Source organism: Oryctolagus cuniculus, chromosome Y (assembly GCF_051225735.1).
Source record: "Oryctolagus cuniculus isolate XC-2025 breed Fujian yellow rabbit chromosome Y, ASM5122573v1, whole genome shotgun sequence".
Lineage (NCBI taxonomy): Eukaryota > Metazoa > Chordata > Mammalia > Lagomorpha > Leporidae > Oryctolagus > Oryctolagus cuniculus.
Window position 1 is genome coordinate 537501 of NC_142889.1, and position 27970 is coordinate 565470.

Genomic DNA, 27970 nt, shown 5'->3' on the forward strand with positions numbered 1-27970 from the left:
CTGCCCCCAACTCCCAGGCACTGACCCTGTCCCCTCGGGGTCATCTCAGGCCCCGCCCCCAACTTCACACTGAGGACAGAGATCCTCCGTGAGGAGTAAGTGCACAGTGACTCCTGTTGTTGACTCCACAAATGGACACTCACTCCCGTTTATGGCGTCAGGAGTCACTCTCGGCTCCCGTCACGAGCCGTCCAGGCCGTGGAGGCCCCGCCCCCCCGAGGTCCCCGACTCGGACCCTCCGGGGTCACCCCCGCCCCACCCGCGACCCCCAGACTCCGCCTCCTCCGGGAACCATTTCCCTTGACATCGCGGTCGGCCATCTTTAAAACGACTTCCGGTCCTCCCAGACGGGGGAGGGGTCTCCTTGAAACTTTGATGGCTGACGGGGTCTACACTTCCCCCTCCCCTGGTCTACTCCCGACGCAGATAAAAGCCTGACACGGTCTACACTTACCCTCCCCGGAAGGCTGACACGGTCTACTTGTCTCCACCGCCGGCTTCCTGGGATGCTAGAGGTGCTGAGTGCTGAGTACCCTGAACACGGTTGTGGCGACTGACCCAACGGCGACCACCGGCCCCCCGCTGCGACGGTTACAAATTGTTACAAAGTATCTCCCGTGAAGGGCCCGCCCACAGCCAACCCAAGAAGGCGGCCCCTCCCCCTCCCCCCGATTCAATACTACAGCAACAAGCCTCCCATAGCCGAGTATCTTTTAAGCCACCAAAGTTTTTGTAACGGGACCGCCCCTCCCCCCCTCTACAGACACCAGTCAGCTTTTAAAACTTTATTTGCATCTTAAAAAAAATGGCGCATTCTGATAGTTCATCATTTTGCACAAAAAAAATGGCACTCTGGTTAAACAGCGTTGGACAGCCCGTTTTTTCCCTGGCGCGCGGCAACGGCTCCGCCGCCCCTCCCCCACCCGCCCAGCGACTCCTCCTGCGCCACATTGTGTGTGTGTGTGTTTTTTTTTTTTTTTCTTGCCAGACAGATGGCGGAGGCAGGCAAGCAGGCAGGCGTGGCTCCTCCCCTCCGTCGTCAGTTCTTGGACTTGCTGCCACCTCTCTCGGCGTCGCACAAAAAAACAGCGAAAAAGACGTAAAAAAGAAGAAGGCAAACGCGTGTGTGGAATGTGTGCGCGTGCGTGTGTGGGCGGAGCTTCGCTAGGACTCGCCGGCTTGTTTCTCCTGCTCGATGGCTGCGGTCGGGGGAAAAAAAAAAAATGGAAGACGCACGTTAGGGGCCGGGGGGCGGGACGACGTCATCACGCTCAGCCCGCCCCTCCCCCACCCAGAAAAAAAATGGAAGACGCAGGTTAGAGGAGGCGGGACTACGTCATCACGTTCACCCCCGCCCCGCCCAGAAAAAAAAAAACGGAAGACGCAGGTTAGGGGGCGGGACGATGTCATCACGCTCACCCCGCCCCTCCCCCACCCAGAAAAAAAAATGGAAGACGCAGGTTAGGGGGCGGGACGACGTCATTACGTTCACCCCCGCCCAGGAAAAAAAAAACCGGAAGATGCAGATTAGGGGGCGGGGCTACGTCACCACGTTCATCCTCAGCCCCGCCCAGACTTGGCCGCCGAGGGGAGGGGGCGCCTGGCTGTGCACGCCCCTCGCCCCGCCCCCTCCCTCGCCCCCGCCCCCAGCCCCGCCCAGGGAGGGGGCGGGGCGGCGCGGGTCCGAGCTCACTCTCTTTGGAGGGCAGCGGGTTCTTCTCTTGCGTCTCCGTCTTCTTCAGCTTCGACTTGTCGAACTTCTCGATCTCCGCCATGTCGGGCTTGTCGGCCATGACGGCTGCGGACCGGAAGCTGCGGGCGGGCGGGCGGACACGGACGGACCGAGCTGAGAACGAGCCTCCCCGCTTCCCCCAGCCACGCCCCCTTCGCCTCCAACCTGCAGCCTGAAGCCCCGCCCACACCCCCGCCCCGGGCCGCGCGCTGCCTCCTCTTCCTCTTCCTCTTTTGACAGAGGGCGGTGGGGGAGGGGCAGACCCTCCTTGGGACCAAAAAAAAAAAAAAAAGGGGAAGAGGCGGCCCTCGATGCAAATCCAGCCAGAAAGAACAGAAATAGCGGAAATAGCAAAAAAAAAAAAAAAAGAATTCTGAAGAATGCGGAAATAGCAAAAAAATAAAGAACCATAAATAAGAGGAAAAAAATAGGGGAAAAAAATAAGAGCGAAAAATAGGAAAAAAAAGAGCAAAAAAAGGGAAAAAAGCATAAATCAGAATGAAAAATAGGAAAAAATAAGAGCAAAATACCATAAATAGGAGGAAAAAATAGGAAAAAAAAATAAGAACAAAAAATAGGAAAAAAAAAGAACCATAAATAAGAGGAAAAAATAGGAAAAAAAATAAGAGGAAAAAATAGGGGAAAAAAACCATAAATAAGAGGCAAAAATAGTAAAAAAAATAAAGGAAAAAATAGGAAAAAAAGAAGAACATAAATAAGAGGAAAAAATAGGAAAAAAAATAAGAGGAAAAAATAGGGGGAAAAAACCATAAATAAGAGGAAAAAATAGTAAAAAAAATAAGAGGAAAACATAGGAAAAAAAAGAACCATAAATAAGAGGAAAAAATAGGAAAAAAAATAAGAGCAGAAAATAGGAAAAAAAATAAGAGCAGAAAATAGGAAAAAAAAAAAGCAAAAAATTCTAAAGAATGCGGAAATAGGAAAAAAAAAAGAAACCATAAATGAGAGCCAAAAATAGGAAAAAAAAAACCATACATAAGAGCAAAAAAAATAAGAAAAAAAAACCATACATAAGAGCAAAAAAATAAGAAAAAAAACCTATAAATCAGACCGAAAAATCCCGAAAAATGCGGCGAAGGCCAGCCCCGCCCCTCGACCCCGCCTCCCCCTGCACAAAGGAAGCGGCCGCCGCCCTGCCCGCTTCCTCCCGGCGGCTCGCGCACAAAGCGGCCTGCGCGCCCCCCCCCCCCAGATCGAGCCTGGTCTACACCAGCGGGCGGGTCGGGTCGGCGGGGTGTAGACGCGTCGGGTAGCCGCGGGGGGCGGGGGGCGGGGGTCTGAGGAGCGCAGGGCGGGGCCCGCGACGAGGCGGATACAATGTAGCAAGCGAAGTCGCAACAATGTTGCAAGCGAACTGGATACAATGTTGCAACCTCGAAATGGATACAATGTTGCAACAAACTCGCTACAATGTTGCGAGCGGACACTCGCTTTCCCGGGAAGAAATTAATTAAAAAAAAACACACACCCAGAAGGAGCCCCCCCCCCCCGGCCGCGCGGGGAGGGGGAGGGGGAGGGGGAGGGAGGGAGGGGGAGGGAGGGGAGGGGGGGGGGAGGGAGGGGGAGGGGCTCACCCGAGCGAAGCGAGCGACGCGGACGAGAGTCACCGCCGAGTGCCGGGCGGGGCGGGCGGCCGCCGCTTAAATGTCTGGCTCGCGCTGCGGGGCGGGGGGGGGGGTGGGGGCGGCGCTATGCAAATGAGGCGTGACGTCACGCGCTCGCTCGCTCGCTTAACCCGTTCGGCGCCGGAGGAGGGCGTTTTTTTTGGTGAGTTCCCGCCGCCTCCCGCCTCCCTCCGTCTCCCAGCCCCCGTCCTGACCACGAGGAGGGCGGGAAGAGAGAGAGAGGACAGAGAGTCAATCAACAAACAGAGAGAGAGAGAGAGAGAGGGCGCCCTCCACCGCTAGTGTTTTCCATCAAGTCCGAAACTCGCTAGTATTTTAAATACCTCCCTCTCCTCTCTGTTTGTTGATTGACTCTCTCCTCTCTGTTTGTTGATTGACTCTCTCCTCTCTGTTGATCAAGTCTCCTCTCTCTCTCCTCTCTGTTTGTTGATTGACTCTCCTCTCTCTGTTTGTTGATCGACTCTCTCTCTCCTCTCCTCTCTCTCTCCCTCTCTCTCTCTCTGTTGATAGACTCTCTGTTTGTTGATTGACTCTCTCCTCTCTGTTGATCGACTGTTTGTTGATCGACTCTCTCCTGTTTCTTGATTGACTCTCTCTCCTCTCCTCTCTCTCCTGTTTGTTGATCGACTCTCTCTCCTGTTTGTTGATCGACTCTGCTCTGTTTGTTGATCGACTCTCTCTCCTCTCTCCCTCCTCTCTCCCTCCCTCTCACTCTCCTCTCTCTGTTGATTGACTGTTTGTTGATCGACTCTCTCTCTGTTGATAGACTCTCTCTCTCTCTCTTCCCCCCCTCCTCTCTCCTCTCCTCTCTTTCCCTCTCTCTCCTCTCTGTTTGTTGATCGACTCTCTCTCCTCTCTGTTTGTTGATCGACTCTCTGTTTGTTGATCAACTCTTTCTTCTCTCTCTCTCTCCTCTCTCCCTCTCTCTCCTCTCTGTTGATCGACTCCCTCCTCTCTCCCTCTTCTGTTTGTTGATCGACTCTCTGTTGATCGACTCTCTCTTTCTCCTCTCTCTTTCCTTCTCTCTCCTCTCTCTGTTGATCGACTCCCCTCTCTCTCTCTCCTGTTTGTTGATTGACTCTCACTCCTCTCACTTTCTCTCTCCTCTCTGTTGATCGACTCTCTCTGTTTGTTGATCGACTCTCTCCTCTCTCCCTCTTCTCTGTTTGTTGATTGACTCTGTTGATCAACTCTCCTCTCTTTCTCTTCCTCTGTTTGTTGATCGACTCTGTTTGTTGATTGACTCTCTCTCCTCTCTCTCTGTTGATCGACTCTCCTCTCTCCTCTCTGTTGATCGACTCTCCTCTCTCTCTCCTGTTTGTTGATCGACTCTCTCTCCTCTCCTCTATTTGTTGATCGACTCTCTCCTCTCTCCCTCTTCTGTTTGTTGATCGACTCTCTGTTGATCAACTCTGCTGTTTGTTGATCGACTCTCCTCTGTTTGTTGATCGACTCTCTCTCCTCTCTCCCTCCCTCTCACTCTCCTCTGTTGATTGACTCTCTGTTTGTTGATTGACTGTTTGTTGATCGACTCTCTCTCCCCTCTCTCTGTTGATCAACTCTCCTCTCTCTGTTTGTTGATCGACTCTCTCCTCTCTCTGTTGATCAACTCTCCTCTCTCTATTTGTTGATCGACTCTCTGACCGTCAGCGCCCAGAGCTGCCTCAGGCATTTCAGGCCACAAACCGGGAGTCGCTCAATTATCCACGATGATGATGATGATGTTCTCTTCCCCCGTCCTTGAGCGAACGAGCGATCGGACATTCGCAGCGGGCGGCCCCGCCCCTCTACAGGTTGGAATGAAGCCCCCGGGTGCTCCCCCTCCCGCCCTCCCGGGAGGCAGAGGACACGCACGCCGCCATGTCTAGTCACAGGAGTCAGCGCGGGCAACCCTGCCACCCTCGCCCCGGGCGCCCGCAGGTCAAGATGGCCGCCAGCTCCCTCCCAAGATGGCCACCATCTCCCTTCCAAGATGGCTGCCTCCCTCCCAAGATGGCTACCATCTCACTTCCAAGATGGCCACCGCCTCCCTCCCAAGATGGCCACCATCTCACTTCCAAGATGGCCACCGTGTCCCTCTCAAGATGGCCACCATCTCACTCAAGATGGCCACCATCTCCCTTCCAAGATGGCCATCTCCCTCCCAACATGGCTGCCATCTCTCTCCCAAGATGGCCAGTGCCTCCCTCCCAAGATGGCCACCATCTCACTTCCAAGATGGCCACCAACTCCCTCCCAAGATGGCCGCCTCCCAGGCCACAGCAGAGTGGACAGTGAGAGAGACAGAGAGAAAGGTCTTCCTTGGCCATTGGTTCACCCCCCAAGATGGCCACCATCTCCCTCCCAAGATGGCCGCTGTCTCCCCTGCTGTCTCCCTCCCAAGATGGCCACCGCCTCCCTCCCAAGATGGCCACCATCTCACTTCCAAGATGGCCACCGTGTCCCTCTCAAGATGGCCACCATCTCACTCAAGATGGCCACCATCTCCCTCCCAAGATGGCCACCATCTCCCTCCCAAGATGGCCACCGCCTCCCTCTCAAGATGGCCACCATCTCACTCAAGATGGCCGCCGTATCCCTCCCAAGATGGCCGCCGTCTCCCCCCCAAGATGGCCCCCTCCCGGCTCCGCCCGTCGCGGCCACGTGGGGGAGGGGCGCGCCTCAGTTGTGCGAGTCCGCGAGCGTCTTGTCATTCATTTATTGACACTGGACCCGCCCACCACCGCCGCCGCGGGGGCCTCACTGGACCCGCCCACCACCGTCGGCACGGCCCTCAGGACGCGGCGCGGGGGCTGCGGGCGCTGTGCTGGGCCTCGCACGCCGCCACGTAGGCCGACTCGGGGAAGAAGTCGTCGCGGTACTCGGCCAGGAACCTGGAGGCGGAGACGGGGCCGGGGGGCGATTTGCATGTCATTTGCATATTCTGATTTCTATGGACCGATTTCCATACGATTTCCATACCACACTTTCTATAGAATAACCTGACAACCATCTTTGTAATTTGCATGTCATTTGCATATTCTGATTTCTATGGACTGATTTCCATATAGGACTTTCCATAGCACACTTTCTATAGAAGAATCTACCATCTTTGTAATTTGCATATCCTTTGCATATTCTAATTTCTATAGACTAATTTCCATATAATTTCCATGATTTCTATGTAAGAATCTCCATATCACACCTTCCACATAACAATCTTTGTAATTTGCATGTCATTTGCATATTCTGGTTTCCATCTCACACTTTGTATGGAAGAGTCTAACAGTCATTTCTGTATAGTGATTTGCATATCATTTCCATATTCCAATTTCTATAGACTAATTTCCATATAAATTCTATGTAACAATTTCTATGTCGTATATAATTTGACAATCATTTATGTATAGTAATTTGCATATCATTACCATACTGTAATTTCTATAACTTCCATGTAACAATTCATCACCTCTGATTTGCATATAATTTGCATATTGTGATTTCTATCGAATCTCCACACGATTTCTATGTGATACTTTATAATAACCCACCATTTCTTTAAAGCGATTTACATATCATTTGCATATTATAATTTATGCAGAATAATCTCCATACTTTCTATGTAATTCGACAATCATTCCTGTGATTTGCATATGATTTCCATATTGTAATTTCTACGGGAACAATTTGCATATAATCATCTCTATGGGGTGATTTGCATAGAATTTGCCCATGATCCTCTCTCTCTCTCTCTGTCCCACAATGCAGCGCGTGGGCCCCGCCCCCGGCCCCGCCCACCTCAGGAAGAGGTCGAAGTGCTTCAGCAGGGCCTTCAGGTTCTTCTCGGAGAACGACATCTTCCCAAGGATTTCTGGGAGTTTCACTGCGGGGGGGGGCAGAGCTGCTCAGACGGCGGCCATCTTGGGAGGGAGGCGGCCATCTTGGGAGGGACACGGCAGCCATGTTGGGAGGGAAATAGTGGCCATCTTGGGAGATGGCGGCCATCTTGGGAGGGACAGCGGCCATCTTGGGAGGGAGATAGTGGCCATCTTGGGAGGGAGATGGTGGCCATCTTGGGAGACGGCGGCCATCTTGGGAGGGAGGTGGCCATCTTGGGAGGGACACGGCAGCCATGTTGGGAGGGAGATAGTGGCCATCTTGGGAGAGAGATGGTGGCCATCTTGGGAGACGGCAGCCATCTTGGGATCCGTGAGACAGTGGCCATCTTGGGAGACGGCAGCCATCTTGGGAGAGAGATGGCAGCCATCTTGGGAGTGAGATGGCCATCTTGGGAGACAGTGACCATCTTGGGAGGGAGATGGCAGCCATCTTGGGAGACGGCAGCCATCTTGGGAGAGAGACGGTGGCCATCTTGGGAGACGGCAGCCATCTTGGGAGGGAGACGGCGGCCATCTTGGGAGACGGCGGCCATCTTGGGAACCGTGAGACCGTGGAACCGAGGGAAGGAAGCCAGACGCGGGTGCTCACCGAACAGGCGCAGCAGGTGCTGGGCCCCGTAGATAGACGAGGGCGGAGGCGGCTGGTCACCCGCGGGGTAGTTGTCGGGCACGAGCTTCCAGGACAGCACCTGGGAGGGAGGCGGCGGCCATCTTGGGGAGGGAGATGGCGGCCATCTTGGGAGACAGCAGCCATCTTAGGAGATGGTGGCCTTCTTGGGAGACGGAAGCCATCTTGGGAGGGAGATGGTGGCCATCTTGGGAAGGAGACAGCGGCCATCTTGGGAGACGGCGGCCATCTTGGGAGACAGCAGCCATCTTGGGAGTGAAATGGCGGCCATCTTGGGAGGGGAGGGAGGTGGCAGACATATTGGGAGGAGACGGCGGCCATCTTGGGAGACGGCGGCCATCTTGGGAGACAGCAGCCATCTTGGGAGACTGCGGTCATCTTGGGAGGGAGACGGCGGCCATCTTGGGAGGTTGATGGCGGCCATCTTGGGAGACAGCAGCCATCTTGGGAGACTGTGGCCATCTTGGGAGGTTGATGGCGGCCATCTTGGGAGACAGCCATCTTGGGAGAAGACGGCGGCCATCTTGGGAGGGAGATGGCGGCCATCTTGGCAGACGGCGGCCATCTTGGGAGGTTGATGGCGGCCATCTTGGGAGACAGCAGCCATCTTGGGAGACTGTGGCCATCTTGGGAGGTTGATGGCGGCCATCTTGGGAGACAGCCATCTTGGGAGAAGACGGCGGCCATCTTGGGAGGGAGATGGCGGCCATCTTGGCAGACGGCGGCCATCTTGGGAGGTTGATGGCGGCCATCTTGGGAGGGAGACGGCGGCCATCTTGGCAGACGGCGGCCATCTCGGGACCCCCCCCCCGCCCCCGCTCACCTCGTTGATCTCGTTGGTCCTCCTCCCCTCCAGGCCGGCGAACACCCCGCCCCCGTCCTTGCTGGGCGTGAGGGGGATGGGCGAGGACGAGCGGCTGTGCACGGGCGTCTCTGCGCGGCGGGAACGCGCACGCGTCAGCCCCGCCCCCGCCCGCCCAGGGGCATCGTGGGCCGGCCGCGGGGGCGGGACCTACTCTTGTCCAGGTGCAGGAAGAGCTTGGGCATCGCGGCCCCGCCCGCGTCCGGCTGCCGGCGCCTGGGGGGGGGCGAGGCCGGCCGGTCGCAGCCGGCGCTGTGCCGCGTGGACCGGCGCAGGCTCGGCACGGCCTCCGGCTCCGCCCGGCGCCGCTTGGGCGTGGCCGGCTCCCCCGCGGCCGCCGGCGGCTCCGAGGACTGCGGTGTGGACGGGTTCAGCAGCGGCGGGCTGGGCGACAGCTCCTCCTGGGCCCTGCGGGGCGGCCATCGTGGGGGCGGCCATCTTGGGGGACGGCGGCCATCTTGGGTGACGGCGGCCATCTTGGGGGGAGATGGCGGCCATCTTGGGAGGGAGATGGTGGCCATATTGGGAGACAGTGGCCATCTTGGAGAAAGACAACGGCCATCGTGGGGGGACAGTGGCCATCTTGGGAGACGGTGCCCATCGTGGGAGGGAGATGGCAGCCATCTTGGGTGATGGCGGCCATCTTGGTAGACAGTGGCCATCATGGGAGGGAGATGGTGGCCATCTTGGGGGAGTTGGCAGCCATCTTGGGCGACGGCGGCCATCTTGGGAGGGGAACAGTGGCCATCTTGGGAGGCGGTGGCCATCATGGGAGGGAGACGGCGGCCATCTTGGGAGAGGGATGGTGGCCATCTTGGGAGATGGCAGCCATCTTGGGAGATGGTGGCCATCTTGGGAGTGAGATAGCGGCCATATTGGGGGACAGTGGCCATCTTGGAGGAAGACAACGGCCATTGTGGGGGGACGGCAGCCATCTTCGGAGAAGGCAGCCATCTTGGGAGATGGTGGCCATTTTGGATAATGGCAGCCATCTTGGGAGGGGAACAGTGGCCATCTTGGGAGAGGGCAGCCATCTTGGGGGAATGGCGGCCATCCTGGGGGGGAATGGCGGCCATCTTGGGAGACGGCGGCCATCTTGGGGGCGGCGTCACGTGGGCTCACCTGCCGGGCTGGCCGCCGTCCCGGATGGGCAGGAAGCACCGGGCGGAGGTGGCCCTGCGGTACTGCGCCTGCTCGAGCGGGTACAGCAGCACGGCGGGCAGCGCGTGGTCGAAGGCGATGCGGAGCCCGTCCACCATCTCCTTGCACAGGTCCACGCTGCGGGCGGAGGGGGGGGGACGTTCCGGAGGCCCCCGGAGGCCCCGCCCCCGCCCCGCCCCAGGCCCCGCCCCCGCCCCCAGCACTCACTTCTTCTCGGCCGGGACGCAGTGCGCGTGCGCCGGCGCGATGGCAGCCGCGTGGTGGTGCCGCGGCCTCTCGTGGGCGGCGAAGGCGGCGTTGATGGCGAAGTGCTTCACGTACGACTCCAGGATGGTGACGATGCTGGTCTGGCACGGCAGCCGCACCAGCTGCCGGGAGACGCCGGGTCGGACGCGCCCAAGATGGCCGCCGGGCTCGAGCCCCAAGATGGCCGCCATCGCTCAAGATAGCCGCCATCTCCCAAGATGGCCGCCATCTCCCTCCCAAGATGGCCGTCTCAGTCCCAAGATGGCTGCCATCTCCCCACCAAGATGGCTGCCGCCTCCCAAGATGGCCACCATCTCCCTCCCAAGATGGCCGTCTCAGTCCCAAGATGGCTGCCATCTCCCCACCAAGATGGCTGCCGCCTCCCAAGATGGCCACCATCTCCCTCCCAAGATGGCCGCCGCCTCCCAAGATGGCCACTGGGGTCGAGCCCCAAGATGGCTGCCACCTCCCAAGATGGCCGCCATCTCCCTCCCAAGATGGCCGCCACCTCCCAAGATGGCCGCCATCTCTCCCCCAAGATGGCCGCCGTCTCCCTCCCAAGATGGCTGCCACCTCCCAAGATGGCCGCCATCTCTCCCCTAAGATGCCTGCCGTCTCCCAAGATGGCCACCATCTGCCTCCCAAGATGGCCGCTGTGTCCCTCCCAAGATGGCGGCCACCTTCCTCCCAAGATGGCCGCCATCTCTCCCCCAAGATGGCCGCCATCTCCCTCCCAAGATCCCAAGATGGCCGCCGTCTCCCCCCACGATGGCCGCCGTCTCCCTCCCCAGATGGCCGCCATCTCACTCCCAAGATGGCCGCCATCTCTCCCCCAAGATGGCCGCCGTCTCCCTCCCAAGATGGCCGCCATCTCTCCCCCAAGATGGCCGCCGTCTCCCTCCCAAGATGGCCGCCATCTCTCCCCCAAGATGGCCGCCGTCTCCCCCCACGATGGCCGCCCCACCGCTGGCCCGCGCGCAGCCCTCGCACCCGCTTCCTGCGGTTCACGTAGTAGCAGTCGTCCTCCAGCTGCTTCTTGAGGACGTCGGGGATGTCGAGGGCGACGGCTCTGTCCTCCATGTCCGGCCGCTGCAACGGCCCCGCGAGTCAGGACGGCCGCCCGGGAGATGTGCCGGGGCGGGAGGAGGGGCGGCGGCCGCGCCAAGATGGCCGCCGGGGGGAGAAGGCTGTGCCAAGATGGCCGCCAGAGGGAGAGGGTCACGCAAGATGGCCGCCGTGGAGGACTAGGACACGCAAGATGGCTGCCGAGAGGCAGAAGGCCACGCCAAGATGGCCGCCAGGGGGAGAAGGCCACACCAAGATGGCCGCCAGGGGGACAAGGCCACGCCAAGATGGCCGCCGGGGGCGGAGAGGGACACGCCAAGATGGCCGCCCGGGGGAAAGGGCCACGCCAAGATGGCCGCTGGGGGGAGAAAGCCACGCCAAGATGGCCGCCAGGGGGAGAAGGCCGTGCCAAGATGGCCGCCAGGGGAACAAGACCACGCCAAGATGGCCGCCAGGGGGGATAAGGCCACGGCAAGATGGCCGCCGGGGGGGAGAAGGCTGTGCCAAGATGGCCGCCAGGGGGAGAAGGCTGTGCCAAGATGGCCGCCGGGGGCGGAGAGGGACACGCCAAGATGGCCGCCGGGGGGAGAGGGCCACGCCAAGATGGCCGCCGGGGGGGGAGGGGAAAGGGGGAGGGGGAGGGAGGGGGAGGGGAGCGCGAAGGGGCGGGGTCTCCCTCTTCCCTCCCAAGATGGCCGCGGGGGCGGGGGCTGGACCGGAAGTGGAGCAGCCCAGGCTCGAACCCGCGCCCCGCCCCCCAGGGTCACGTGGGCGCCTCCCCCCGCCCCCGCCCCGCCATGGTTTCAGATTTTTCCCAGAATTCCCCAGGCCGGGCGGCCCGCGCTGTCTACACTGCGGGGGGCCGCCCTCACCGCGAGGATCCGGGTCCGAGGCTCGCGCGTGTCCGCCCGCAGTCGCGGCGCCGATTCCGCGACGGGGAACGCCCGCCCCCCCCGGCGTCTGATTGGCTCCCGCGTGGGAGACGGCGGGACGCCATTGGCTGGCGGACCTGTCACTCAGGCTATTCCCGCCTACACGCTGGGCCTTCTGGGAGTTGTAGTCTCCCCGCTGCGCCAGGATTAACGGTAACTGAGACCATTGGCTCGTGGACCCGTCACTCAGGCTAGTCCCGCCCCGACGCACAGCGCGGCCGCCCTCGCTGAGGCTTCTGGGAGTTGTAGTCCCCCCCGCTCCGCCATTTTGCCTCCCGGTCGTCAGGCGCCCCTCCCCCCCCCACGGCCCCCGCGCGCGCCCCGAAGAAGCCGAAACCGCCACGCGCCGCGCCGCGGGCAGCGCGAGAGGACCGACCTGCGTCCGACGGGCAGCGGGCGCCGCTCCGGGGTCGCGCGGGCGGAAGCGATCGCAGGCCGCGGGGTCCCGCCCTCCGCCAGCGTCCGCGGAGCCGCCGGCACTCGGGGCGGCAGCGGAACCGGAAGCCGAGAGGCCCCGAGTCTGCGAGCGCGCCGGACGCCGCCGGCACTCGGGGCGGAAGTGGAACCGGAAGTCTGCAAGCCCCGAGTCCGCGAGCGCGCGGGACGCCGCCGGCACTCGGGGCGGGAGTGAGAATGGAAGCCCGAAGGCCCCGAGTTTGCGAGCGCGCCGGACGGCACCGGCAATCGGGGCGGAAGCGAAACCGGAAGCCCGCAAGCCCCGAGCCTGTGAGTGCGCGGGACGGAACCGGCACTCGGGGCGGGAGCGAAACCGGAAGCCCGCAAGCCACGAGCCTGTGAGTGCGCGGGACGGAACCGGCACTCGGGGCGGAAGCGAAACCGGAAGCCCGCAAGCCCCGAGTCTGCGAGCGCGCGGAACGTCACCGGTACTCGGGGCGGAAGCGGAACCGGAAGTCTGCAAGCCCCGAGCCTGTGAGTGCGCGGGACGGCACCGGCACTCGGGGCGGGAGCGAAACCGGAAGCCCGCAAGCCCCGAGCCTGTGAGTGCGCGGGACGGAACCGGCACTCGGGGCGGAAGCGAAACCGGAAGCCCGCAAGCCCCGAGTCTGCGAGCGCGCGGAACGTCACCGGTACTCGGGGCGGAAGCGGAACCGGAAGTCTGCAAGCCCCGAGCCTGCGTCCGCACACGCGTGCGCCGTGCCAGCGTCCTCTCTGGCCCCCCTCCCCCCGCCTCCCCGCCGGGGAGGGTTAGGCAGGAAGCAAAGGTCAAAGGCCACGTGGGAACGCCGATTCCCACGGCTATAAATAGGCGGCGCCTGTTCCCCGGGAGACACGCAGTCCGGTGCCGAAGCCGAAAATGGACTTTGGCAAGTCGGTCTGGCGAGTCAGCGCACAGTGGCTCCTGTTGTCGACTCGACAAGTGCACAACCTCTTGGTCACGGCGTCGGCGACCGGGACTCGAACCCGGGACCCGGGAGCACTTCGACCTCAGAGTGTCGCCCATCCAGTGTCTTTTTTTTTTTTTTTTAATTTTTGCACACGGCCCAGACAGCATTCCAGGCTATAAATAGACCCTGAGCGCAATGACCCTGCAGGCCCGGATGTTCTCCGAGGCGGGGCCGTGAGCCTGCACACACCCTGCGTGATTTCACGGTTCACGGACCGCGGGAGCCGGCGGCAAGGTCACCGTGGCCAAGCCAAGCCGGAGTCGGCCACTTCCGGTAGGGGCAGACGAACTTCCGGTAGTGGAGCGCTCGCTTCCGGTGGTGGCGGGCCCACTTCCGGTAGGGGCGCGCTCACTTCCGGTCGCGGTTTTCATGGTCGCGCGTGGATTCCCACTCCGGCCTTGGAGCGAGGGGTCACGGGAATGCCCTTCGGGGCTGATTCCGAGGCCGGCGCGCCCCCGCCTGCGGCCCCCAACGCCTCGCCCGTCTTTTTTTTTTTTTTTGTCCCTTAGCGGCCACCGTCCTCCTCCCCCTCCCCCTCCAAGAAGCAGTTTTTTTTTTTTGGTTCAGAATTTTTTTTTTATTTGCAACGCGATGACGCCGCGTGGGTTCAAGTCACCGGCCGGGGGGCGGGGCCGGGGGCGGGGCGAGGGGCGGGGCCGCGCCGGGGCGGGGCGGGGCGGCGGCGGCCGGGACAGCCGTGCGGCGGCCTCGCGAGTGGACGGACCGGCCGGCCGCGCGCGCCTCCTCTTCCTCCTCCTCCTCCTCCTCCTCCTCCCCCCCCCGCCCCTCCCCCTCCGCTCGCCGCCGCCGGCCGGTCCGCGCCGGCCGGATCCGCCTCGCGATGGCGGCGCCGTAGGAGGGGGGGGCGGCGGCGATGGGGGCCCCCGCAGAGCGCGCGAGGACACAGCTGCGCCGCGGCGTGAGTGACAGCGCGGGGCGGGGCCGGGGGCGGGGCCTGCGGGCGTGAGTGACAGCGCGGGGCGGGGCCTGTGGCGGGGCCTGCGGGAGTGAGGGCAGGGGGCGGGGCCTAAGACACCCTGGGCGGGGCATGGGCGGATCCTGGGAGTTGGGGGCGGGGCCTGAGATAACCCCAAGGGGACAGGGGCGGGGCCTGGGAATTGGGGGCGGGGCCTGAGAGTTGGGGGCGGGGCTTCGCGGACTGGAAGGGGTATAGGGCGGGGCCTGAGATGTCCCGCAGGGGAGTGGGGCGGGGCCTCACGGCCTGGGACGGGACAGGGGGCGGGGCCTGGGAGTTGGGGGTCTACACTGGGCGTCTACACGGCGCGGGCACACAAAGTCAGACTCGGAGGCGCCTGCGCTGTGGGAGGTTTTATTGTGTGCGGGGCTGCGGCCCCGGGTGCGAGTGCTCGCGTCCTCACGTCCCCGCCGCGGCGGCTCCTCAGTCCTGGAAAAGATGGCGGCGGGGGCCGGCCCCTGTCTTTCCTGGCCCCGCCCACCCTCCTGTCCCCGCCCAAACTGGCTCGGCCCACCCTTGGAGATGACAGGAAGTGCATCTGCCCCTACAGGAAGTGGGTCTGCCCCTACAGGAAGTGGGTCTGCCCCTACAGGATGTGGGTCTGCCCCTACAGGAAGTGGGTCTGCCCCTACAGGAAGTGGGTCTGCCCCTACAGGAAGTGACTCTGCCCCTACAGGAAGTGACTCCGGCCCCGCCCACCCCCCAGGCCCCGCCCACTCACCACCTCCTCGCGCTTGGTCTTGTCCGTGGCGGCCCAGGCCTCGAGCGGGAGGTCGGGCAGCAGCGGGGGGAGGGGCTGCACGGGGTAGGCGGGCAGCGGGGGGAGGGGCTGCAGGCCCGCGAAGGCGGGGGGCGGGGCGGGCGCGCGCTGGGGCGGGGCCGCGGCCGGGGCGTGGCCGTGGGCGTGGCCGTGGTGGTGGGCGGGCAGCAGGGGCTGCTGGGGCAGCGTGGGCGGGGCCGGGGGCGGGGCCGCGGGCAGGTGGAGCTGCGGCTGCAGGGCGGGGCCGGCGGGGGGCGGGGCCGACAGCACCGGCACGACCTGGTGGTGCAGCCAGGCGCCGGCCGGCTCGTAGGCGTACGCGGGGTACTGGGGGAGGGGGAGGGGCGTCAGCGTCCAGAGGGGCGGCCCGGCCCCGCCCCCTCCCCGGCTGGCCCCGCCCCCGGCCCCGCCCACCTGCGGGCGCCCGAGGCTCTGGTACCACTTCAGCGGCGTCAGCACCTGCCGGGACACAGACATGAGCGCGGGTGGGCGGGGCGTCCGCGGCTCCTCCCTCCCGCGGGGGGGGGAGGCCGTCACTCACGACCGCGGCGCCGCTGTCCGAGTGGGCCGCCCGGGACAGGGACCTCTGCGGGGGGAGAGGAGAGGCGGGCGTCCGCGGGTGCTGGGCGCTCAGTGCTCCCTCCGTGGGTGCTGGGCGCTCAGTACTCCCTCCACGGGTACTGGGTGTTTAGTACTCCCTCCGCGGGTGCTCGGAGCTCAGTACTCCCTCCTCGGGTGCTGGGTGCTCAGTACTCCCTCCGCGGGTACTGGGCACTTAGTACTCCCTACGCGGGTGCTGGGCGCTCAGTACTCCCTACGCGGGTGCTGGGCGCTCAGTACTTCCTTCTGAGGTGCTGGGCGCTTAGTACTCCCTCTGCGGGTACTGGGAGCTTAGTACTCCCTCCGTGGGTACTGGGCGCTCAGTACTCCCTCCGTGGGTGCTGGGTGCTCAGTACTCCTTCTTCGAGTGCTGGGTGCTCAGTGCTCCCTCCGCGGGTGCTGGGCGCTTAGTATTCCCTCCGCGGGTGCTGGGTGCTCAGTACTCCCTCGTCAGGTGCTGCAGGGGCTCCGCCTCCTCCTGTGTCCGCTGAGCCGGGGGTGGGGGGAGGGGAGGAGCCGAGGCCCCCCCACCCGCACAACACAGGGGAGGGGGTCGTGAAGGGGTTAAAAAAGGGAAAAAATGACACAAAACAGCGTTTACCTCGTAGCTGAAGTTGATGTATCCGGGGTGGCCGGGGTGGGGCGGCAGCTGGGGGGGCGGGAGAGAGAGGGAGGGGGCGGGTCTTCCGTCTGTGGGCCCCCAAGATGGCCGCCGGCCCCGCCCAAGATGGCCGCCAGCTCCCAAGATGGCTGCCTCCCTCCCAAGATGGCCGCCTCACTCCCAAGATGGCCGCCTCCCTCCCAAGATGGCCGCCTCACTCCCAAATTGGCCGCCTCACTCCCAAGATGGCTGCTTTCTCCCTCCCAAGATGGCCGCCTCACTCCCAAGATGGCTGCTGTCTCCCTCCCAAGATGGCCGCCTCACTCCCAAGATGGCTGCTTTCTCCCTCCCAAGATGGCCGCCTCACTCCCAAGATGGCTGCTGTCTCCCTCCCAAGATGGCCGCCTCACTCCCAAGATGGCTGCTTTCTCCCTCCCAAGATGGCCGCCTCACTCCCAAGATGGCCATCTCACTCCCAAGATGGCCACCATCTCTCTCTCAAGATGGCCGCCTCACTCCCAAGATGGCTGCCTCCCTCCCAAGATGGCTGCCATCTCCCTTCCAAGATGGCCGCTTCACTCCCAAGGTGGGGGAGGGGCGGAGCCGGTCATCCCTCGGCGGGCGCCGGCCGTCTACACTCGCTCTTCGCCACCTCGTGGGCTCGCCGTCCACACCCGCGGCCGTCGTCTACACCCGCAGCCGTCGTCTACACCCGCGGCTGCCGTCCACACTGGCGGCCGTGCACACCCGACCCCGGCTCGCCCGGCAGGGGGCGGGACTCACCGGCAGAGCGACGGCCGCTCCCACGAGGCAGGCGAACAGCATCCAGGCCCCGCCCATGTCTGCACCGCGCTGCAACGCAAGCCCCGCCCCCGCCCGGTCACTTCCCATGGTGCACTGGGCCCGGGCGGGGGCCCTTCCCATGGTGCACTGGGCCAGGCGGGGAGACCCTTCCCATGGTGCACTGGGCCCGGGCGGGGGCCCTTCCCATGGTGCACTGGGCCAGGCGGGGAGACCCTTCCCATGGTGCACTGGGCCCGGGCGGGGGCCCTTCCCATGGTGCACTGGGACAGGCGGGGACCCTTCCCATCATGCCCTGGGGGAGACCCTTCCCATGGTGCACTGGGCCCAGGCAGGGACCCTTCCCATCATGCCCTGGGCCTGGGCGGGCGGGGAGACCCTTCCCATCATGCCCTGGGCCTGGCGGCGCCCACAGGGAGACCCTTCCCATCATGCCCTGGGCTGGGGGAGACCCTTCCCATCATGCCCTGGGCCTGGGCGGTTCCCACAGGGAAACCCTTCCCTCCCGGTGCGACCCCGGGCGGCTCCCGCACACCAGGGAGACCCTTCCCATCATGCCCTGGGCGGGGGGAGACCCTTCCCATGGTGCCCTGGGCGGGGAGAGACCCTTCCCATGATGCCCCGGGCGGGGAGAGACCCTTCCCATGGTCCCCCGGGCCTGCCTCCCATGGTGCCCTGGGCGGGGAGAGACCCTTCCCATGATGCCCCGGGCGGGGAGAGACCCTTCCCATGGTCCCCCGGGCCTGCCTCCCATGATGCCCTGGGCGGGGAGAGACCCTTCCCATGGTGCCCTGGGCCTGCCGGGCAGACCCTTCCCATGATGCCCTGGGCGGGGGGAGACCCTTCCCATGGTCCCCCGGGCCTGCCTCCCACGATGCCCCGGGCCGGGCGGCGCCCACCTGGAAGGTCTGTCCGCGGAAGGTCCCGGAACTGGCTGGCGCCGGCGCGTGCTGGTCCCGGCGGCTCCCGGCGGCCCCATTTATGCGGCGCGCGGCGGGCGGGCGGCCAATCAGACGCGGCCGCGTGCCCGGGGGGCGGGTGCTGACTCGCCGCGAATCCCGCTGACTCAGGCTTCGCGGGCCGTCATTAGGCCGGCGGGCGCTGAGCTCAGCGGGGCATGCTGGGAGCGGGGGAGGGGCGGGCGCTGAGCTCAGCGGGGGTGCGGCCGCGGGGGCTGCTGGGAGCTGGGGGGAGGGGCGGGGCCGTCATTTTCGGCTGAAGTGCCGGGTGTGCCGGGGCAGGCTCGGGCACGGCCGGGCGGGCGTCGTGGGCTGTCATTAGCCGGCAGCTGCCGCGGGGCGGAGGGGGAGGGGAGGGGAGGCAGGCGGCCATCTTGGAAGTGAGCTGGTGGCCATCTTGGAAGACAGCGGCCATCTTGGGGGGAGGCAGATGGTGGCCATCTTGGGGGGAGGTGGCCATCTTAGGAGACAGCGGCCTTCTTGGAGGGGGAGACGGAGGCCATCTTGGGGGGAGACGGCGGCCATCTTGGAAGTGAGCTGGTGGCCATCTTGGAAGACAGCAGCCATCTTGGGGGGAGGCAGATGGTGGCCATCATGGCACAGAGATGGTGGCCATCTTAGGAGACAGCGGCCATCTTGGAGGGGGAGACGGAGGCCATCTTGCGGGGAGACGGAGGCCATCTTGGAGGGAGGCGGCCATCTTGGAGGCAGACAGCGGCCATCTTGGGACAGAGATGGTGGCCATTTTGGAAGGTGACTCAACGGCCAAGGAAGACCTTTTTCTCTCTCTGTCTCTCTCACTGTCCACTCTGCTGTGGCCCGGGGGGCGGCCATCTTGGGAGAGTGACCTGGTGGCCATCTTGGGAGCTGGTGGCCATCTTGGGGGGAGGAAGATGGTGGCCATCTTAGAAGGCAGATGGCGGCCATCTTGGGAGACAGTGGCCATCCTGGGAATGAGCTGGTGGCCATCTTGGGAGACGGTGGCCATCTTGCAAGGGAGCTGCCGGCCATCTTGGGGGGAGGGAGATGGCGGCCATCTTGGGAGTGAGATGGCCATCTTGGGACAGAGATGGCGGCCATCTTGGGAGTGAGGCAGCCATCTTGGGAGGGAGGCGGCCATCTTGGGAGGGAGACAGTGGCCATCTTGGGAGGGAGGCAGCCATCTTGGGAGGCAGATGGCAGCCATCTTGGGAGGGAGGTGGCCATCTTGGGAGATGGCGGCCATCTTGGGCCTGAACCCGCAGGAGGAGGACCTCTCTCTCTCTCTCTCTCTCTCTCTCTCTCTCTCCCCCCCCGGCCCGCAGGGCGGCGTCACCTGGCACACCGTGTCCGGCCGCGCCGTGCGGCTGCGGGCGGTGCCCATCCAGAGCCTCTCGGAGCTGGAGCGAGCCCGGCTGCAGGACGTGGCCTTGGACCAGCTGCAGCAGGACGGCGGCCTCAGCTGCCCCATCGCCATCCCCACAGGTAGGCCCCGCCCCTCGGTGCCTCCCCAAGATGGCCGCCATCTCCCAAGATGGCCGCCGGCTCACTCCCAAGATGGCCGCCATCTCCCAAGATGGCCGCCGGCTCACTCCCAAGATGGCCACCATCTCCCAAGATGGCCGCCATCTCCCAAGATGGCCTCCAGCTCACTCCCAAGATGGCCGGCTCCCTCCCAAGATGGCCACCATCTCCCAAGATGGCCTCCATCTCCCAAGATGGCCGCCGGCTCACTCCCAAGATGGCCGCCATCTCCCAAGATGGCCGCCGGCTCACTCCCAAGATGGCTGCCATCTCCCAAGATGGCCGCCAGCTCACTCCCAAGATGGCCGGCTCCCTCCCAAGATGGCCACCATCTCCCAAGATGGCCTCCATCTCCCAAGATGGCCGCCAGCTCACTCCCAAGATGGCCGCCATCTCCCAAGATGGCCACCATCTCTGTCCCAAGATGGCCATCTCACTCCCAAGATGGCCGCCAGCTCACTCCCAAGATGGCCGGCTCCCTCCCAAGATGGCCGCCATCTCCCAAGATGGCCTCCATCTCCCAAGATGGCCGCCAGCTCACTCCCAAGATGGCCGCCATCTCCCAAGATGGCCACCATCTCTGTCCCAAGATGGCCATCTCACTCCCAAGATGGCCGCCAGCTCACTCCCAAGATGGCCGGCTCCCTCCCAAGATGGCCACCATCTCCCAAGATGGCCTCCATCTCCCAAGATGGCCGCCAGCTCACTCCCAAGATGGCCACCGGTTCCCAAGATGGCCACTGTCTCAGTCCCAAGATGGCCACTGTCTCAGTCCCAAGATGGCCGGCTCCCTCCCAAGATGGCCGCCATCTCCCAAGATGGCCGCCGTCCCCCTCCAAGATGGCCGCCGTCCCCCTCCAAGATGGCGGCCGTCCCCCCCCCCCCGCAGACGGGCAGAAGCGGAAGAAGTCGCTCCGGAAGAAACTGGATTCGCTGGGAAAAGAGAAAACCAGGGACCGAGGTGAGCGCAGGCCACGCCCACCCGCTGGCCACGCCCACCCGCAGGCCCCGCCTCCTCCCGCGCCGGCCACGCCCACCCGCAGGCCACGCCCACCTGCAGGCCACGCCTCCTCCAACGCCAGCCACGCCCACCCACCTGGCCCCACCTCCTCCACGCTGGCCACGCCCACCGCATGTCCCCGCCTCCTCCCACAGGCCACACCCACCCGCATGTCCCCGCCTCCTCCCACAGGCCACGCCCACCCGCTGGCCCCGCCCCTCTCTCCCCAGACTCCGCCCCCCAGGCCTTCGGGCTGCCCCTGTGCCAAGTCATCGCCAACGACCGGGCCCAGCGGCGGCGGCGGGAGGAGCCGGAGGGGGCGGGGCCCGAGGCCACGCCCACGCGGCCCCGCCCCGCCCTCTCCGGCAGTAGCTCCTCCCTCAGCTCCGCGCCGGACACGCCCACCGAGCCCACCGCCCCCGGCAGCCCGGAGCCGGCCCCGCGGGCACGCAGGAGGGTGCGTCGGCCATCTTGGGGGAGGCGGCCATCTTGGGGGGGAGGCGGCCATCTTGGCACTGGTGGTGGCCATTTTGGGAGGGGGAGGCAGCCATCTTGGGAGGGAGGCGGCCATCTTGAGTCAGACGGCCATCTTGGGAGGGAGGCGGCCATCTTGAATCAGACGGCCATCTTGGGAGGGAGGCGGCCATCTTGAGTCAGACGGCCATCTTGGGAGGGGGAGGTGGCCATCTTGGTAATGACATGGTAGCCATCTTGGGAATGAGATGGCAGCCATCTTGGGAATGAGATGGCAGCCATCTTGGGAGGGAGACGGCCATCTTGAGTCAGACGGCCATCTTGGGAGGGAGGCGGCCATCTTGAATCAGACGGCCATCTTGAGTCAGACGGCCATCTTGAGTCAGACGGCCACCTTGTGAGGGAGGCGGCCATCTTGAGTCAGACGGCCATCTTGGGAGGGAGGCGGCCATGTTGAGTCAGACGGCCATCTTGGGAGGGAGGCGGCCATCTTGAGTCAGACGGCCATCTTGGGAGGGAGACGGCCATCTTGAGTCAGACGGCCATCTTGGGAAGGAGGCGGCCATCTTGAGTCAGACGGCCATCTTGGGAGGGAGGCGGCCATCTTGAGTCAGACGGCCATCTTGGGAGGGAGACGGCCATCTTGAGTCAGACAGCCATCTTGGGAGGGAGGCGGCCATCTTGAGTCAGACGGCCATCTTGGGAGGGAGGCGGCCATCTTGAGTCAGACGGCCATCTTGGGAAGGAGACGGCCATCTTGAGTCAGACGGCCATCTTGGGAGGGAGGCGGCCATCTTGAGTCAGACGGCCATCTTGGGAGGGAGGCGGCCATCTTGAGTCAGACGGCCATCTTGGGAGGGAGGTGGCCATCTTGAGTCAGACGGCCATCTTGGGAGGGAGGCGGCCATCTTGAGTCAGACGGCCATCTTGGGAGGGAGGCGGCCATCTTGGGAGGGGGAAGGCCATCTTGAGTCAGACGGCCATCTTGGGAGGGAGGCGGCCATCTTGAGTCAGACGGCCATCTTGGGAAGGAGACGGCCATCTTGAGTCAGACGGCCATCTTGGGAGGGAGGCGGCCATCTTGAGTCAGACGGCCATCTTGGGAGGGAGACGGGCCAAGATGGCGGCGCCACCTCTCTGTCCCCGCCCGCCGCGTGCAGGGCGCGGTGTCCGTGGACTCCATCACCGACCTGGACGACGACCCCTCGCGGCTCCTCGAGGCTCTGCAGCTGTCGCTGCCGCCCGCGGCCCCCGGCGGGAAGCACAAGGCCCGGGCCCAGCGGCTCGGCCTGAACCCCGTGTGCCGCCAGGTGCCGCGGCTCGTGGACAGCTGCTGCCGCCACCTGGAGAGGCACGGTGCGTGCCGGGTGCGAGTCCCGCTCGGCTGGGGCCCGGGAGGCGGCCATCTTGGGAGGGAGATGGCGGCCATATTGGGAGATGGTGGCCATCTTGGGAGGAGACGGTGGCCATCTTGGGAGGGAGATGGCAGCCATCTTGGAAGGGAGGTTGTGGCCATCTTGGGAGGGAGATGGCAGCCATCTTGGGAGGGAGATGGCGGCCATCTTGGGGATAATGAGATGGCGGCCATCTTGGGAGGGAGACGGCGGCCATATTGGGAGATGTTGGCCATCTTGGGAGGGAGATGGCAGCCATCTTGGGAGATGGCGGCCATCTTGGTGATGATGAGATGGCGGCCATCTTGGGGATGACGAGATGGCGGCCATCTTGGGAGGGAGCCGGTGGCCATCTTGGGGCTGAGCCGCGTCCCCCACTGACCGCGCGTGCCCGCCCACAGGCCTCCGGACGGTGGGGATTTTCCGAGTCGGCAGCTCGAAGAAGCGCGTGAGGCAGGTGGGCCCCGCGTCCCCTCGCTCGCTCTCTCGCTCTCTCTGTCTCTCGGCTTTAGAGGCGACAGCGTCGGGGGGCACTCGGGCCTCGGCGTCAGCCCCGCAGGCCGTGAGGGCGTCTCAGTGTGGAGAGACCAGACACAGCCCAGCGCCTGCTGCAGCCCGGGCGGCCATCTTGGGAGATGGCGGCCATCTTGGGAGGGAGACAGCGGCCATCTTGGGAGTGAGATGGCCGCCATCTTGGGAGATGGCGGCCATCTTGGGGATCATGAGATGGTGGCGATCTTGGGAGGGAGATGGCGGCCATCTTGGGAGGGCTTGGGAGTGAGATGGCGGCCATCTTGGGAGATGGCAGCCATCTTGGGAGGCAGCCGGTGGCCATCTTGGGAGAGAGATGGCGGCCATCTTGGGAGGGAGATGGTGGCCATCTTGGGAGGGAGATGGTGGCCATCTTGGGAGGGAGATGGCGGCCATCTTGCGAGGGAGATGGCGGCCATCTTGGGAGGGAGACGGCCATTTTGGGAGGGAGACAGCGGCCATCTTGGGAGTGAGATGGCGGCCATCTTGGGAGTGAGATGGCGGCCATCTTGGGGATCATGAGCCGGCGGCCATCTTGGGAGGGAGATGGCGGCCATCTTGCGAGGGAGATGGCGGCCATCTTGGGAGGGAGACGGCCATTTTGGGAGGGAGACAGCGGCCATCTTGGGAGTGAGATGGCGGCCATCTTGGGAGTGAGATGGCGGCCATCTTGGGGATCATGAGCCGGCGGCCATCTTGGGAGCCGGCGGCCATCTTGGGCACCCCCTCCATGTCTTGCAGCTGCGGGAGGAGTTCGACCGCGGCGCGGACGTGGGCCTGGGGGCGGAGCTCAGCGCGCACGACGTGGCGGCCCTGCTGAAGGAGTTCCTGCGGGACATGGCCGACCCGCTGCTGACGCGGGAGCTCTACGCGGCCTTCGTCCACACGCTGTGTGCGTCGCGCGGCCGGCCGGGGGGGGGCGGGCGCGGGTTCGAGTCGGGCCGCCGAGTGACCCGCCCCTCCCCCGCAGCGCTGGCGCCGGGCCCGCGGCTGGCGGCCCTGCGGCTGCTCGTGTGCCTCCTCCCGCCCTGCCACTGCGACACCCTCCAGCGCCTGCTGCAGCTGCTGTCCACCGTCGCCCGCCACGCGGAGCCCCACGTCGGCCACGACGGGCGCCAGGTGGGGCGCCCCTCCCTGCCGGCCCCGAGATGGCCGCCGCCTCCCAAGATGGCCACCGTCTCATTTCCAAGATGGCCGCCGCCTCCCAATATGGCCGCCGTCTCACTTCCAAGATGGCCGCCACATCATCTCAAGATGGCCGCCGCCTCCCAAGGTGGCCGCCGAACCACTTCCAAGATGGCCGCCGAATCACTTCCAAGATGGCCGCCATCTCATTTCCAAGATGGCCGCCGAATCACTTCCAAGATGGCCGCCGCCTCCCAATATGGCCGCCGTCTCACTTCCAAGATGGCCGCCACATCATCTCAAGATGGCCACCGCCTCCCAAGGTGGCCGCCGAACCACTTCCAAGATGGCCGCCAACCCCCCACAATGGCCGCCGTCTCCCCAAGATGGCCGCTGTCTCACTTCCAAGATGGCCGCCGTCTCACTTCCAAGATGGCCGCCGTCTCCCCCCCAAGATGGCCGCCGTCTCATTTCCAAGATGGCCGCCGTCTCCCTCCCAAGATGGCTGCCGTCTCCCAAGATGGCCGCCATCTCCCTCCCAAGATCTACGGCCTTGGGTTCGGGTTCTGTTTGGTCACCATCTCATAGGAAGGAGGGAAGGAAGGAGACAGTGGCCATCTTGGAAGACAGCCATCTTGGGAGGGAGATGGCCATCTTGGGAGTGAGACGGCTGCCATCTTGGGAGGGAGGCGGCGGCCATCTTGGGAGGAAGACGGCCATCTTGGGAGGGAGACGGCCATCTTGGGAGGGAGACGGCCATCTTGGCACGGAGATGGCGGCCATCTTGGCACTGTACGGCGGCCATCTTGGGAGACGGCCATCTTGGCACTGAGATGGTGGCCATCTTGGCACTGTACGGCGGCCATCTTGGCGCTGACTCGGCGGCCATCTTGGCGCTGACTTGGCGGCCATCTTGGCACTGTACGGCGGCCATCTTGGCGCTGACTCGGCGGCCACGAGCGCAGGCCGTGCGTCCTCTCCCCCCGCAGGTCCCCGGGAATCGGATGACGTCGCTGAACCTGGCCACCATCTTCGGGCCGAACCTGCTGCACACGCAGAAGGCGTCCGACAGGGAGTTCTCGGTGCAGAGCTCGGCCCGGGCCGAGGAGAGCGCGGCCGTCATCGCCGTGGTCAAGGAGATGATCGAGAACCACGAGGCCCTGTTCATGGTGGGTGGAGAAAGATGGCCGCCGTCTCCCCAAGATGGCCGCCGTCTCCCCCAAGATGGCCGCCGTCTCCCCCAAGATGGCTGCCGTCTCCCCAAGATGGCTGCCGTCTCCCCAAGATGGCCGCCGTCTCCCCCAAGATGGCCGCCGTCTCCCCCAAGATGGCCGCCGTCTCTCCCCAAGATGGCCGCCGTCTCCCCCAAGATGGCCACCATCTCCCCCCAAGATGGCCGCCGCTTCCCCCAAGATGGCTGCTGTCTCCCCAAGATGGCCGCCGTCTCCCCAAGATGGCCACCGCCTCCCCCAAGATGGCCGCCATCTCCCCAAGATGGCTGCTGTCTCCCCCAAGATGGCCACCATCTCCCCCCAAGATGGCCGCCGCTTCCCCCAAGATGGCTGCTGTCTCCCCAAGATGGCCGCCGTCTCCCCAAGATGGCCACCGCCTCCCCCAAGATGGCCGCCATCTCCCCAAGATGGCTGCTGTCTCCCCCAAGATGGCCGCTGTCTCCCTCCCAAGATGGCCGCCGTCTCCCCCCAAGATGGCCGCCGTCTCCCCCAAGATGGCCACCGTCTCCCCCAAGATGGCAGCCGTCTCGCTTCCAAGATGGCCACCGTGTCCCTTCAAGATGGCCACCATCTCACTCAAGATGGCCACTGTCTCCCCTAAGATGGCCGTCATCTCCCCCAAGATGGCCGCCGTCTCCCCCAAGATGGCCGCCGCCTCCCCAAGATGGCCGCCATCTCCCAAGATGGTCATCTCACTCCCAAGATGGCCGCCGCCCTCACTCCGCTTCCTCTCGCCGCCAGGTGCCCCCCGACCTCCAGCACCGGGTGCTCGTCAGCCTGCAGGACACCGACCCCGACGTGGTGGACCCCCTGCTGCGGAGGAGGGCGGCCCCGCCCACGTGAGTCCCGCCCCCCGCTGGCCGCTCTGGGGAGCGCTAGGGACGCGGCGGCCATCTTGGGAGGGACACGGCGGCCATCTTGGGAGGGACACGGCAGCCATCTTGGGAGGGACGTGGCGGCCATCTTGGGAGGGACGCGGCGGCCATCTTGGGAGGGATGCGGCGGCCATCTTGGGGATCATGAAATGGCGGCCATCTTGGGGATCATGAGATGGCAGCCATTTTGAGGGATATGGCAGCCATCTTGGGGATCATGAGAAGGCGGCCATCTTGGGAGACGGCGGCCATCTTGGGGATGATGAGACGGCCCTCCCGCCCCCCCCGTGTTGGTTCCAGGGATCCGCCCGGCGCCGCCGTCTCCCCCGACGCCTGGTCCAGAGAGAACCGGTTCGGAGAAGGTGAACTAGCCCCGCCCACTCCCTTAGCTCCGCCCACCTCCTTCAGCCCCAACCACTGCCTTACAGCTCCGCCCACTTAATTTAGCCCCACCCACCTTTCAGCCCCGCCCAATTCCTTTCAGCCCCGCCCACCCCCTTAGTCACGCCCCCACACAGACTCCGCCCCTCCGTCTCTCCCAGGCTCCCTCCGCCCGCGGCCCCGCCCCCTGGAGTGGCCCCGCCGCCCACGCAGCCTCGGGGACTCGGACCCGCGGCCGCCGCCCCCGTACCCGGGCCCCAGGGCGTCCTCCCAGCAGCCCGCGGGGCCCCCCGGGGGGCGGAGCCTGCCGGGCCTGGGGGCGGGCGCCTGGCTGGAGTGGCGGCGCGAGCGCTGGGAGATCTGCGAGCTGCTGTCCGGCGACGGCGCCGACGCCCTGCCCGAGACGCTGGTGTGAGGGCCGGCGCAGGGGCCGCCTGCGCACGGCCAGGAGGGCGCCGTCCAAGAGATAGAATCATCCAAGATGGCGCCGTCCAAGATGGCGGCCACCTCACGACGTCCAAGATGGCGCCGTCCAAGAGACAGAATCATCCAAGATGGCGGCCGCCTCACGACGTCCAAGATGGCGCCGTCAAAGATGGAATCATCCAAGATGGCAGCCGCCTCACAACGTCCAAGATGGCGCCGTCAAAGATGGAATCATCCAAGATGGCGGCCGCCTCCCGACGTCCAAGATGGCGCCACCCAAGAGATAGAATCATCCAAGATGGCGGCCGCCTCATGACGTCCAAGATGGCGTCGTCCAAGATGGAGTCATCCAAGATGGCGGCCGCCTGCTCACGGCCAAGATGGCGCCGTCCAAGATGGAATCATCCAAGATGGCGGCCATCTCCTGCCATCCAAGATGGCGCCGTCCAAGATGGCGCCGCCTCCCCACCGGAAGGTGGGACGGACGCTAGAATGTTCTAGAACGCGCACACACACACACACCGAGAAGCCATATTTTTCTACCGACCGGCAGGGCCCGACCCGTGTCAGTATTTTTTCTATTTTTCGCTGCAGAAGGGAAAAAAAAAGTGTCTAATTTTTTTTTTGTTTTTTATAAAACACGCGACCTTGGCCACGCCCCCGCGTCTCCACGTCCGAATCTCGCGCCCTCGCGAATAAAACGCTCACGCACAGGCCGTGTGCCCGCCTCTCCGTGGGAGGGTGAACTCCCTCCCTGCCCCCACTTCCGGGTCCTG

General features: G+C 64.3%; 4 protein-coding genes and 1 long non-coding RNA gene across 18 annotated transcripts in view; 1 reads left to right on the forward strand and 4 right to left on the reverse strand.

Moving 5' to 3' along the window:
* The window catches only part of LOC149119088 (uncharacterized), a 46703-nt gene extending 42840 nt beyond the window's left edge, over nucleotides 1–3863 (reverse strand). Inside the window, exon 1 of the long non-coding RNA XR_016228684.1 lies at nucleotides 3814–3863. This is a non-coding gene — a long non-coding RNA (uncharacterized LOC149119088). The remainder of the gene's footprint in view (nucleotides 1–3813) is intronic.
* On the reverse strand, nucleotides 771–3371 carry TMSB4X (thymosin beta 4 X-linked). Its single transcript, XM_089325174.1, has 3 exons — nucleotides 3328–3371; nucleotides 1694–1812; nucleotides 771–1199 (listed from the first exon to the last, which is right to left on the reverse strand). The coding sequence occupies exons 2-3, from the start codon at nucleotides 1791–1793 to the stop codon at nucleotides 1165–1167; spliced, it is 135 nt and encodes a 44-aa protein (XP_089181300.1). The 5' UTR covers nucleotides 1794–1812; nucleotides 3328–3371; the 3' UTR covers nucleotides 771–1164.
* Nucleotides 3864–6062: 2199 nt separating the features above from the next.
* On the reverse strand, nucleotides 6063–12798 carry MSL3 (MSL complex subunit 3). 2 transcript variants are annotated; one of them, XM_070067243.2, is made up of 9 exons: nucleotides 12527–12798; nucleotides 11144–11242; nucleotides 10115–10275; nucleotides 9869–10024; nucleotides 8901–9154; nucleotides 8708–8817; nucleotides 7846–7945; nucleotides 7156–7240; nucleotides 6063–6251 (listed from the first exon to the last, which is right to left on the reverse strand). In XM_070067243.2, the coding sequence occupies exons 2-9, from the start codon at nucleotides 11231–11233 to the stop codon at nucleotides 6152–6154; spliced, it is 1056 nt and encodes a 351-aa protein (XP_069923344.2). In that variant the 5' UTR covers nucleotides 11234–11242; nucleotides 12527–12798; the 3' UTR covers nucleotides 6063–6151. The 2 variants fall into 2 exon arrangements, with proteins under 2 accessions (XP_069923344.2, XP_089181301.1); XM_089325175.1 differs by lacking the exon at nucleotides 12527–12798 and adding an exon at nucleotides 12091–12148.
* A 1420-nt stretch (nucleotides 12799–14218) lies between these two features.
* ARHGAP6 (Rho GTPase activating protein 6) lies at nucleotides 14219–27907 on the forward strand. 4 transcript variants are annotated; one of them, XM_089325177.1, is made up of 12 exons: nucleotides 14219–14475; nucleotides 19558–19717; nucleotides 20619–20717; nucleotides 20912–21213; nucleotides 22391–22586; nucleotides 23026–23081; nucleotides 23897–24047; nucleotides 24126–24274; nucleotides 25270–25449; nucleotides 26254–26351; nucleotides 26688–26749; nucleotides 26930–27907. In XM_089325177.1, the coding sequence occupies exons 1-12, from the start codon at nucleotides 14431–14433 to the stop codon at nucleotides 27181–27183; spliced, it is 1752 nt and encodes a 583-aa protein (XP_089181303.1). In that variant the 5' UTR covers nucleotides 14219–14430; the 3' UTR covers nucleotides 27184–27907. The 4 variants fall into 4 exon arrangements, with proteins under 4 accessions (XP_089181303.1, XP_089181305.1, XP_089181304.1 ...); XM_089325179.1 differs by having other exon boundaries at nucleotides 14220–14475; nucleotides 20987–21213; XM_089325178.1 differs by having other exon boundaries at nucleotides 14220–14475; nucleotides 20646–20717.
* On the reverse strand, nucleotides 14746–18633 carry AMELY (amelogenin Y-linked). Of its 10 annotated transcripts, XM_070067242.2 has the most exons (6): nucleotides 18194–18633; nucleotides 17277–17345; nucleotides 16494–16541; nucleotides 15707–15751; nucleotides 15254–15619; nucleotides 14746–14961 (listed from the first exon to the last, which is right to left on the reverse strand). In XM_070067242.2, the coding sequence occupies exons 2-6, from the start codon at nucleotides 17331–17333 to the stop codon at nucleotides 14956–14958; spliced, it is 522 nt and encodes a 173-aa protein (XP_069923343.1). In that variant the 5' UTR covers nucleotides 17334–17345; nucleotides 18194–18633; the 3' UTR covers nucleotides 14746–14955. The 10 variants fall into 10 exon arrangements, with proteins under 10 accessions (XP_069923343.1, XP_089181316.1, XP_089181310.1 ...); XM_089325190.1 differs by having other exon boundaries at nucleotides 17277–18633; XM_089325184.1 differs by having other exon boundaries at nucleotides 15707–15878; nucleotides 17277–18633.
* Nucleotides 27908–27970: the final 63 nt, after the last annotated feature.

Bases quoted from the DNA above. Each gene is read 5' to 3' on its own strand.
- TMSB4X (XM_089325174.1), bottom strand. From the start codon at position 1,793: ATGGCCGACAAGCCCGACATGGCGGAGATCGAGAAGTTCGACAAGTCG. The intron at 1,200-1,693 runs GTGAGCTCGGAC...CCCCGACCGCAG, and splicing joins CCCGCTGCCCTCCAAAGAGA to CCATCGAGCAGGAGAAACAA.
- MSL3 (XM_070067243.2), bottom strand. From the start codon at position 11,233: ATGGAGGACAGAGCCGTCGCCCTCGACATCCCCGACGTCCTCAAGAAG. The intron at 8,818-8,900 runs GTAGGTCCCGCC...CCCGCCGCGCAG, and splicing joins CTTCCTGCACCTGGACAAGA to AGACGCCCGTGCACAGCCGC. The intron at 7,946-8,707 runs GTGAGCGGGGGC...CCTCCCTCCCAG, and splicing joins GGACCAACGAGATCAACGAG to GTGCTGTCCTGGAAGCTCGT.
- ARHGAP6 (XM_089325177.1), top strand. From the start codon at position 14,431: ATGGGGGCCCCCGCAGAGCGCGCGAGGACACAGCTGCGCCGCGGC. The intron at 25,450-26,253 runs GTGGGTGGAGAA...TCTCGCCGCCAG, and splicing joins ACCACGAGGCCCTGTTCATG to GTGCCCCCCGACCTCCAGCA. The intron at 26,352-26,687 runs GTGAGTCCCGCC...TGTTGGTTCCAG, and splicing joins AGGAGGGCGGCCCCGCCCAC to GGATCCGCCCGGCGCCGCCG.
- AMELY (XM_089325181.1), bottom strand. From the start codon at position 17,417: ATGGGAAGGGCCCCCGCCCGGGCCCAGTGCACCATGGGAAGTGACCGG. The intron at 16,542-17,276 runs GTGAGTCCCGCC...CCGCCCCCCCAG, and splicing joins GAGCGGCCGTCGCTCTGCCG to CTGCCGCCCCACCCCGGCCA. The intron at 15,879-16,493 runs GTAAACGCTGTT...CTCCCCCCGCAG, and splicing joins ACATCAACTTCAGCTACGAG to AGGTCCCTGTCCCGGGCGGC.